Below are 12,343 nucleotides of genomic sequence, written 5' to 3'. Positions count from 1 at the left end.
GCATGTCACTGTTTCTGATTCTAATAGCATGATCTGTAGATAAAAATGGTTTAATTGAAGAACTGTAACTAAAACAAAAAAGGTGGGGGTGGATACAGAAACCGATAAACTGCTTTTATGAAATATCATGTTTCAGAAACGAATTTTTGGTTGCACGCAGTAATACAGTGGAACCTCGGTTTTATGTTCTTCAGGGAACGAAGCTGAATAAACTTAAAATGCAGAAAAATGTAAAATCTAGGAAAATTTTATAATGTTTTGCTGTGTTCGAACCAACAAGATTGAATGTATAATGCAGGAAAACATAAAATCAGGGAATGTAAAATCTGAGTTTCACTAGTATTTTTCCAAGGACAAAGTCAGAGATTTTTATACTGATATTTTTGTCTTTAAATATATCATTTCAGCATGAAATAACATTAAACACCACTACAGTAATCTGCGAAAATAGCTTGAAGCGAAAGGAAGTGCAGAGACCACATTAACATAGGAAGGGCAATTTTGCCACCTCAAATTCATGTGCCCATAGACCTCGACCTACTGGACCACCAAATTGTTATAAATGCTGCACAAGTATACACATTTTACAGAATATTTCAACACTGTTACCTAGCTTCACGCTATTAAGCCCACCACAGGTGCTTGGCGTTCCTCGTCCCGTCCCTCTCGGCGAGAAGAAGTCATTCTTACCCGCCTGCGTCTAGGACACAGCCGTCTAACGCATAGTCACTTGCTGCAAGGGCTGGACCCTCCGTTGTGTCGTGTTTGCAATGTTAAGCATTCGACACATTCTCGTTGAATGTGTCAATCTTGCTTACCTCCGGCAGACTTTTAACCTTTCTGGCTGTTTGTCATCCCTCTTGGGTGATGACAGCAGCATTTTATCAAATGTTTTTAGTTTTTTACGAAGAGCTGGACTCTTCCACCGTCTGTAAGGAGGTTTTTAGTTTGTTTGTTCTGACTTTTTAATGTGTTGTGTTTGTCTCGTGCAGGTCTTTTACAACCTTGCACTTTTAATTTTTTCCCAAGGGGCTATTTACACCCCTTTTTAAGATTTGAGTCAGAATTTTAGATAAGGGGCTATTTCCCCGTATACATAGAAGGGTGCAAAATGGCCTTACGTGCCGACACACCCAAACAATTTTTAAATCAATCAATCAATCAACACTGTTACCTTTGAATTTCAGGAATTGCCCTTTTTTTCCTTGCATGGTTCATTACTCAGAAGAATTGAAACAATGATGCAATATGATCTTTAGTGTCTGGTTCCCTTATTGAGAATATTCAAAAGTCACTTCTCCATATAACCTTATGTATTCATACTTCAGTTATTTTACATCACTTTTGGCTAATTGTGACAACGAGGATGAGTGATGAAAAGAAGAAATTGGTGAAACACCACTCACAAAGAAAACCCATACCCAGGCTGGGATTTAAACCGGGGAACTCTGTTGGTGAATTGAAAGTCAACCACTTACGGGCACGAAAAACAGTTTCCATGTCCAGCTATTCATGAGAACATGAAACTGCTCCTCCCCCACCAACCCTTCCCTGCGGCAAGCTGGAGAAAAAGAGGTCTGTGCTCTGGATGGTTGTAGGAGGGTGAGAAAACTTAGCATTACACTTATGGCAGTATTGTTTACTTGTTCTCTTGGGAATATCAAACTTCAGATGGTGGAGAAAAACACATCAGCAGGAATAGGACATGTTGAAGATCATGTGTGTGTTAGGAAAGTAGAAACTTCCATTTGATTAGCCGTAACTTCAAGGTGAAGTTGTTTGTCCATAAGAAATGCATGGGAGTCTACAAATAATTGTTCATCATATTTTTTTACAGATCGTACCTAGCTTAATAATCAACTTTAAAAAGCACTTCTACTTGCAACATGAAGAGCAGCAATTCATACTCTCTGTCCTATATTTTGATTTTTTCAGTAGCAGTGTCCATTCCGACGATATTGAAATTAATGCATACCTGGTGTGAAACTGTCACTCTTTGCCTTAACGTACTTGGCCACTGAGCTGACCCAAATATTACTGTTGGGAATTGAGAAAAGTTTTACTGCATTAAATTTCAGTTTGCTCTCGTGCCACATACGTGAACAGCCACAGACATTGGGTTGTAGTGCTCCCATAGAAAATTAGTGGGATCATTACATATTTTTTGCCAGCGTTTCTTCACCTGTTTCAAGCCCTCTTTGTAGAAGTCCTCCGCTTTGCTCGAAAACCACTGTTCCACTTCGAAAATGACATCCTCTCTGTCGTCAAATCGCCGACCACGAAGTGATTTCTTCATCTCGGGAAAGAGGAAGATGTCGCTTGGTGCAAGATCAGGCAAATAAGGTGGATGCTGCAAAAGTTCATAGCCTAACTGGTGGGCGGCGACAACGGATGCTTGGGTCGTATGGACGGGTGCATTGTCGGCCAGGAAACGGACGCCTTTGCTGATCATGCCACGACGTTTTTGTTTCAATGCCTCACGCACTTTCTCCAGAAGGTTGCAGTAGTAATTGCTGTTGAGGGTCTCGCCCTTCGGAAGGTAATCGGTAAAGATTACCCTGTGGCTATCCCAAATAACGGACAGCATCACCTTCCCGGCAGATATCTGGACCTTCGCCTTCTTGGGAGGGGGGAAGGATGGATGTTTCCACTCCTTGCTCATTTCTTTGGTCTCCGGATCGTAGAGGTATACCCAGCACATAGTGACGAGACGAGCAAAATAATCATCTTCATTCCGCTCCAACAGAGTCAAATTCTGCTGGGAAAAGTCGTGACTAGTTTGCTTTTGAAGAGGTGTCAACAAGCGAGGTACCCAGCATGCAGACACCTTATTCATGTGCAGTTCCTCATGAATAATCCTCCACGCACTTCCGTAACTTAGTCCAGTCTCTGCCATCACTCTTTCCATTTTCGATCTTCTGTCGTCGAGGATAACGGCCTCCACTTTCTTCACCATGGCAAGATCATCCTTGATTTAGGGTCTACCCGCTCGTGGCTCGTCTGTCAGACACATGTGACCACTTTGAAGTTCCTCTTCCACCTTACAACCGTGTCATATGATGGCCTTTCATCCCCATAGACAGCTTTCATTTCGTCGTGGATTTGGCGTGCGTTGTTGCCCTTGAAATGGAGGAACTTTATGACACTTCGGGCTTCAATTTTGTTCATCATGCAGGTTGATGTCTTCTACAGCCTGTGGAAAGAAAACTACGTTAGACAAAGATTTGATATTTGCACAAGTATGCATGGCAATGACACTGATTATGCACAAGATATTTCCATAACTTCTTTATTATAATTAAAACTTTTGGATACCCCCTCGTACATTTGAACATTAACAATTTGTGAATTTTATTACAGTGGCAATAATATTATGTGAGATTCCATGTTAACATTAGAAGTGAAAAGATTTTTAAGTTTGGTATGAAGAATTGTGGTTCTCTAAAACTATAGTGTCTACGTACTATAGTACTTATTTCAGTATCAAAGTGTTCACTAATAAAGTGGTAAATGTAATGCATTTAAGAAACTAAGATTTTACATTCCCTGATTTTATGTTTTCCTGCATTATACATTCAATCTTGTGGGTTCGAACACAGCAAAACATTTACAATTACAGTATTTTAATAATGATATGGCATGGTATCTAAATCTCATTCCTAAGTAATTCTCAGTTTTATGTATTATTCTCTTTACCTCAACATATGTATAACTCAGGTTCAACTGTAGTTCCTAATCTTACCTTTCGCAGTTTATATGAAAAGGTGCCTACCGCTTTCTTCCCAATGGTATGGTTCAACCAGAAGGCTTATCTCAGTGGAAGTCTAGCTACACAAATAAAATTGTTACTCCTTGTACCGGCTGTTGGAACCGGCACTTGCTTTGTTGTGTTGGGAATTGGCCTTCTCCTGCTTGTCATCGGAGTAATGTTGTTTATACGAAAAGGCTGGGACAGAAGCGACAAGAGACATCTCATTTCTGAGCAAGATGAAGCATCTTGAAGACATCATGTCATTAGTTGTTTGTTGCTCAAATTTTTTTTTTTTTTTTTTTTTTTTTTTGTACATAAACATTGTGATAAGTAAGGCCAATATATGAATATGTGTTTAATGGTAAGTAATTTTTTTAATGAAATGTGTCTGATTCTTATTACGTGTAAAAAATATTTTTCGTATATTTTTATATTTTCTTTAAGTGATTGTTGGGCTAAGATCATGCCAAGATGATGTACTTCGTGATACATCTTGAATATTGTTTTTTCCTCTTTATACTTGAACCAAGTGCAATGGGCAGTGCATTTGGCAATAATATTAATCACTCAGAATAGTCACACATTGGGAATTTTAGGCATTGAGTAATAGAACTGTTGTGCTTTGCATTTGATCTGCAGGTAAGAATTCGAAACAAATTGGTTGTAATTGTTTGATCAATATTAACATTTGCTGCATCATGCTTATTTTCATAGATACATGTAGTAATTTTCAGTTGTTTTTTTTTTTCTGTAGCTTGAAGAAATTATCATAAAACATGACTTACATCTTGTGTGTACACGATTTTATTTTAAATGTATTGTAACATTGTTTCTGGAACATATTTGTCTTTTCAACAATTTTGGGCTGTTTTTAGCAGTCAACTGGTGAAAAACAACAGGATGTCAGATGTTAGGCCACCGGTTAAATTTGATATTTCTTTATTTCTCCCTTCTTTTATTGCCCATTTTTTTTTTATTGTTGTTACAAGTATGTGCCAGAAAAAAACAGTAAAAATATAGTAAATGTTGTGATACATTTATTATTTAAAATTGAATTATAATGTTTCTTCTGAAGAAATTAATGAAGTGTAATTTTTTTTTTAAATCCATGAAATTATGTTTTTATTTTTTACTATTTTTGGCAAACTTACTTACTCTTTCAGCCTATTTACAAAAATGAGCTATACTTTGATTAACAAAGAGTTTATTGATCTAATAACAATTGTTCAAATTACTCTGCAGTCAGAAATGTGTGTGTGTGTGTGTGTATATATATATATATATATATATATATAAATCAAATAAGGTAAAAGGAAACACTCACCGGACAGTAGGAAAATTCAAAATTTTCGCTAATTTATAGCATCATCCTTTTACCTTATTTGATTTTTACTTAGCCCTTTTGGCCCTCCTTGCTTTTATCCATATATATATATATATATATATATATATATATATATTCAGAGAAATCTTCTTTGCATTACAAGAAGCTAGCTATACCTGTATATTTCAATTTGGCAATTTATACAAATCTATAACGTTAGTTCACTTGCACCTAGACTATTCTCAAAATTTTCACCTTTCCATATTTGCTTTCTCATCTAATTCTCCTACATGGAGGACACCGAACACATTCTTCTTGTTGTTGCATTAATCTGTGGCTATTTTTTCCAAACGTTTTAAGCATTTATGAGAACTAAGTCTAAATAAGCAACAGAATTTGTATATAGCCATTGTTATTCTCTTCAACGAACTTCTGATACGAGAACCTACAAATCTGCTCAATGAAACTGAATAGACATTTAAAGCAATATCAATATCAATTACGTGAACGGCATGCACCATAATTGCATTTAAGTGTTAAAGGATGACAATATGTTAGGGAATGAACCCATAACGAGTGATAGAAGAAATTTAGAGAGGTAGAAGAAATTAAGAGAGGTCCGTTTTTTTAAGTTCATTTTATGCACAGAAAGGCAAATCAGGACTGGGCATACAGTTTAAAGTGGTATTTGTACCATCATTTGTCTCCACATGGTATCGAACCTGGAACCCCTTGATTACAGGGGCATTGGTTCTTGGGCAGCTTTCAGATGTAAGTGACATATGACACAACAAGCTGCACGAGCCACTTGTTGCTTGTGTGCTACTCAGGCTGAGCTGTTTTCTCAATAATGTACATCATGTTGCTCGGTGCATAGTGAATGCAGTTCTGCACACTACTGAAACTCCTGTGTTCTGTGTCACCTGCCACTTCAGTCTGAAAGCTGCCTTAGAAGTTTCAGTTGAACTTGTATTTTTTGACAATGGATACATTCATAAAAAAAGTATTTGAGACTAAAATAGCGATGGGAGCAAATACATGGCTAGTGAAGCAGAATATTAAATGATTGTGTGTCATCGATTATTTTTACTTATCTTTTTATTAACCATTTAAATCCTAACATAAGCTGCACATCTTCGTATAGACTGCCTTCAATCTTACAACCCTGATTTTATATAAAAGTTTTTTTGTAAATGTACGGGTTATTAATAACGGTGTAGTGGCTTTTGTGTTTGTTCGTATAAAATGTACAGAAAACTAAAAACATATGTACAATAATCTCTCCTGTAAGGGTGACTGAGTGAATGTTTGTGGATTACTTATGCTGGATTTATGCAGCTGAACATGAATTTTTATACATATTTAGTACAAACTATTTCTATAATTTTTGTGATTCTTTTTATTATGGGAACTTTTAATGTATAGACTGTAGCTGTAGCCATAATATTCGTCGACAATTTTGCACATACTTGCCTCAGTTTGTAATGTATGTAATGGATAAACGTTGAAGAATTACTAAATCTAACGTTAGTAAATTTTCAAGAGGTGTGTGTTCAACTTAGTGTAAAAAAGGCATAATATAGACTTGTTCAGTTAATTTAATTTTATAATGGACAAGGATGAATATATCATATATGTTTGTGAAATGAGAAGAGCCTGTATAGGGCACATATTAAACAATATATATTATCATGTGATTACCTCCGTATAAATATTCTAATTTCTAGAAGTTATTGATGGCTAAATAATTTAGTATATTGCATATGCAGGAAGAAAAAAGAAATGACAAGTGTTAATAATATGTGTTTGTATTAATATTTAGTAAAAATAGTTAATTCCCTGTGTACATATTGTGCTCTTCTTTGATATTCTTTATCTAATTTCTAAACTTTTAAGAAGTTTTAGTGTTGCAGAATATCATTAGGTTAGGACTCATGGATCTAATTTCTATATTGTACTTGTTCTTCTCAATATGTATATGATTATAATTACCCTGCTTGGTAATCAAGAGGCCAAGGGAGGTGATAATGATAACATTGCAAGTCAATGGCGTAGTCACGAAGGCTCACTGCCCAGGTCCCCCCCCCCCTCTCCTAAAGTTTTGCCAAATTCAACTTATCTCATTGTGCTTTATGTATGTTGGAGTTCTGAATTTTAAAAAAAATGGCGTTAAATTTTGTTGAGATCTTATTTTCATGTTATATGCATGGAAATATAGCTTAAATCACCTGGATATATATTATCATATGCCTTATATGTAAGGACCTTCTTTCTCATAATTACGTTAACATCGAAAAACATTAATCATTGTCTGAAATTGCTTGCAATTGATATATATGGTATGCACATAGTAGGTCACAAAATAATGCAAATTTAGTATATGATGTGACTTTTTAGATTTCTTGCAAAATTCACTACATTTCTCATATATTTTGACTGAAAATCATAAATTTTCTGTTCAGAGTTGAAGCATTCAATAAAATTTTCACGAAAGTAATATTGTATGAATGCCATAATGACAATTGATATACACATACATTACAAGTTATTTCATTTCTCTATATCCCCCCTCCCTCAATAATTTTTCAATACATCTGAAAATATCCCTGGCTGAGCTCATGATTGCAGTTCTAATTAAAATTATCTCATTAATGGGTTCAGAACTATTAAAGCCAATGCATTAGATAAATTAGTTTATCAGTAAAAGACCAATATTTTTAAAATTAATTTCTAAGTACATCATTTGCCCATTATAATAATTAGATCTCAAATATTTATAAGAAGACTATAATATATCAGTATGGTTCAGTATGAAATATATCATGATATTTCAAAGAGAAACAGAATTTAAACAAAGTTTTGTGTTTAATACAAAAATTACAGCTGCTGTTATATTTTGGGATAATGCAATAGTAACATTTCTGAAATTTTAATACTTTTAAGAAACACTATTGCAAGTACAACGATAATCTCAAATATATTTCATAACATCTAAACCTATATTAAATTTGGAATGATCAATATTTCACTTCATTCATGATGGTTGCGGTAAACGCAGTTTAAAATTACTTACGTGAAATTTAGAAAATTTCACGTAAGTAATTTCACTTCATATTATTTTAAATCTATAAATTGACACTGTTAATATAAAGCAATCAGTTTAGCTTTTAACTTAAGTAATGTATAAATATGTAATTTATGGCACTTGTATTCCATTACTTAAATTGAACCAAGGGTAGATTATAAGAGGGAACAATATGGAGTGTCCCAAAATGATTACCCTGATGAAAATTGCTTATAATACAGCATGTTTCAAAATGATTTGAACGATTTCAACTCCTTATAATTTTTTATTAATTGTACATCAAGTTCCAAGGAGGGTGGTGGCAGTGGCCACTGAAATTAATCGAAAAAGAAAAAAACAGCTTCGCGGATAAAAGTGATTGCTAGTTTCTCCGTATTTGTGCAATTTACTTAAAATTTTACACATAAGTACTATAACTGTCCAAGTTATAGTGATTTAAATTGTAAAACAGTAACTCACTCAAAATCAGTGCAATCACTAAAGAGTAAGAACATTATGAAATCAGGGTAATCATTCTGGGACACCCTGTATATCAGAGCAGAGCGCACAAACTGCATAATGTTTAAAAAAACATGGTCAATTATTTGTATGACTTGTTAACATATTCTTAAAGTATAGCAATAAATTAATTAGATAATGTAGATTTTGATAGAACAGTGTGCTACAAATATATACATATGTGAGCCATATTACATTAGCTGGAATATTAGTTGTCAAAAGTTTATAACTGTTTGTGCAGTTAGATAATAATGAAAAACTTGTATTGGTGTATATATTAGAAATTAATTTGATGTTGGATATCTTGTGATAGTTGAAAATCATCAGGTTGGACATTTTTCTTCAGAATCAATTAAAATTATATTAATTGCCATAATTGTAAATTAGAAAATAATCATATTAATAAACAACAGAAGCACTATTAATAGAGTAAACACAATCCTTTTCCCTCCACTTAACATAGAGATGAATATACATAATAGCAAGAGAACATAGACAATTAATTATACAAATACCTACTATCTAATGCCCAGCATTACCTGGGGCATGCATACTTCTTGGACATTTAGCAGAATCAAGCATATCTGAATTTTGTCTTCCTGTAATAGTAATCGTAATCCTTGTTTTAACTTTCAGATCTGTGATAATAGATTTAAGAGAGCAGACTGAATGCTTGTAATTGTCAGATATAAGTTAGGGCATGATTTCTACCAAGTTATGAAGTAGTAACATAAAAATTCACATATTTATTGGATCATAACTAGATAAGTAAATATACATATAAGACAAATAACTTGTAGCTGAATAGCAGTAAATCCTTTATGCTAATTTGGTATTATATGCCAATTATTATTGATTATATTATGCAAGGACAGTTTGCTTTAAAAAGATATACACTTGTATGCTATGTAGAAGTGTAAATCAGTAGACTATATTATAAGTGTTAAGTAATAAAAAACAATGACATAATAATTGATTGAATGCATTGAAGTATACATGATGCATAGTGTGTTGTAAAGTCAATAATATATATTTTTCTGTTGAATCCATGTTTATATTTGTTGTTGTGAATCAAAAAATGAAAAGACGTTAAGAAATTAAAATGATGATTTGTTAAATTTTGTGTATTATTTTATATTTTTATATTAGGGGTCATTGAGAAAGTTGTACTCATTTGTAAATAGATAAAAAAACAAATGAAATTGTACATAACTTCTTGTACAGGATGAGTCTGAAAATTTGTAACAGGTTAGTAGTTTTTAAATAGATAGTAAATTGCACAGACCATCAACACCACCTCACACAAAACTCAAGTTGCAAGTCGAGAGTTGGTATTTCAAAGGTGTGGGATGACTTACTTTGGGAGGTACCTTGAAAATTTCAAATGTTACAAGGAATTGAGAAATGCCTAGTATAATAGATCACGTAACTTCAAACAACTTCTGTAGAAAACATTTTTTTGATTTCGTCAATAATTTTTTAATTGTGACTAAAACCTGTTTTATGGTTTTAATGAATATCTGACTTTGTAACAGGCAAATATTTTCAAATGGAATGTAAAAGCATACAGACTTTCTACGTCATCACATGTTGTAAATTCATAGGTTGAGTTAAGTTGTAGTATTTTGAAAGTTCACGTTGCATCCAGAGGGGCCTGGAGGTTTTCTTGAAACCGAAAAAGCATCAAATGATACCTTGACGGATAGGTTTTGTAAGGAAACCCCCAAAATATGCCCTTTTCCACCCGTATATTTCGGAGGTATGCCCTGGTGCCTAAAAATTAACCCAGGATGTCAGTTCTGCAAATTTTTACGAATTCCTCATTTTTCTTTGATTACAATAATTCACTGTGACATTGCAATGAATTCCCAGTGTGAAGAATCAAATTTGTTAGGTTTTCCTGAACAGTATTACCTAATAAGATAAATAAGAATAATGTAAATATTAGTAAGAGTAGGAGGTAAATGTGTGTTAGTGATTAATATTCAATAATAATATTATTCAAATGGAGACCCCAATTCTATTTTTCATTCTTTATCTTTGTTGTAATTTTGTAGCAGATATAGAAAGTATTCTTTATTTGTAAAAGCATAGACTGGTGTTCATTGTGACTAGAAAATAGAAAAGAATAGATACGAGATTTTATTTTGAAGATGCAGAATAATAGTTAGATATGATTTAATCATGTACAGAAATGACATCCATTCAAACATGTTGGCGAAGAACAAAATATTTTCTATAAAATTTGTATGAAATTGAACAAAAGACGTGACAATTAGTTGTCATTTGACATTATTTCATGTCAGCTCTGTGGCCAAGCACATTTTAGTAGGCTAAAAAAAAAATATTTATTGCTTTTTTATTTTTATGCTTACTGACGTTCGATCTCAGCACTGGGTTTGAGTCCTGGCCTGGACATGGGTGTTCCTTCGTCACTTTCATCTAATCATGTCAATGAGGATGAGTAATCCTGCCTGCACCTTCCTTCTCTGTATGAAGGCACATGAATTTTCAAAATACCACCACTTGACTTGTCTTTTGAATTTACGCATGTGACATAGAAAGTCTATTAGCTGAAACCATGAGACAAATCTTGGTGGCCTATTCAGAAATAATTGAGTGAATTCAAAAATATTTCTTGCAAAGTTTTTGAACTTAATAGATCTATTGAATGAGATGTCACATGACCACTTCACCAGTTAAACACCTCCAGAATACTAAATTTTTACTTGCCTCGTCCATTTTTGTGAAGTGGTGTTGCCAGAGTTGATACCTTCCTGGAGATGAGAGGCCTGCTTAAATTACCACTACGTATTTAAATATCAGTTAGTTGATTGAACTATCCAGCCTAACTATTGCCTATTTTTGGAGGAGCAGGACAAGGTTTTTTAAAGTCCTGATATTTTAAGCAATTTAATATTTAAATCCACCAATCTGCCAACAGTGCTTTAGTGTCCCCATTGTTGCTTCAAATGCGTAGACAAATATTATAGTTAATCATTTCGTATTGAGAACTACAGAGCGATCCATTGAAATGTAGGCCACCACGTCAGGTATTGGCAAGCAAGGTGCTCACAGCCGTAGACTGTGTGTGAACTAGTTTAAAGAGTGATTTATTTAATACATTGAACTTTTATCCCAGGACTCTTGTTTCAAATAGTCATTGAACTTCGCGTGCCAATTGGATTAACACACATGAATCATAAATAAATACACGCTGTGCATAGAAAAAAATTGCTGAGCTATAACTCACTTTGTGGTTGAATACACTAGAAAAAACACAATACGTAACAAGCACCCTATCACTTTCTCGCCAGACCAATAAACAGGCCAGACACTACAAAACAAGGACCCTTGTCACTTCAATATCCCGTCTACTTTCAAGACCTCCGTTAAATCCAGTTTCTAACCCCCCCCCCCCCCCCGCCCCCTCACCATCTTAAGTTAGTGGGTGTGTTGATGTATAAAAAATGTGTGTGCATCAAAGGTGACTAGTTTGGACACATCCTTTTATAAATCTAGTAAGTGAATCCCTTCTTAAAATGTGTAGTGTCTCGACAAACAGTCACAAGTGCCTCGCTTGCTGATAGCACAAACTCTGGAGTGGCAGTCTACACTTTAATAGATCGCTCTGTAAAAGGTGTGTAATGGGTCATGACAAAGTGACTAAAATGTATTTATGTGT

General features: G+C 34.1%; 1 protein-coding gene across 2 annotated transcripts in view; it reads left to right on the top strand.

The window, feature by feature from the left end:
- The window catches only part of crq (croquemort), a 104,771-nt gene extending 94,995 nt beyond the window's left edge, over window positions 1-9,776 (top strand). For both annotated transcript variants that reach the window (XM_083122482.1, XM_083122483.1), the window contains exon 9: window positions 3,752-9,776. In XM_083122482.1, the coding sequence (XP_082978608.1) occupies window positions 3,752-4,001 (250 nt within the window). In that variant the 3' untranslated portion in view covers window positions 4,002-9,776. The remainder of the gene's footprint in view (window positions 1-3,751) is intronic.
- The last annotated feature ends 2,567 nt before the right edge of the window (window positions 9,777-12,343 follow it).

The sequence above is a fragment of the Lepisma saccharinum genome, chromosome 5 (assembly GCF_977018435.1).
Source record: "Lepisma saccharinum chromosome 5, izLepSacc3.1, whole genome shotgun sequence".
NCBI classification, from domain to species: domain Eukaryota; kingdom Metazoa; phylum Arthropoda; class Insecta; order Zygentoma; family Lepismatidae; genus Lepisma; species Lepisma saccharinum.
This window is presented reverse-complemented; position numbering and strand designations above follow the sequence as displayed.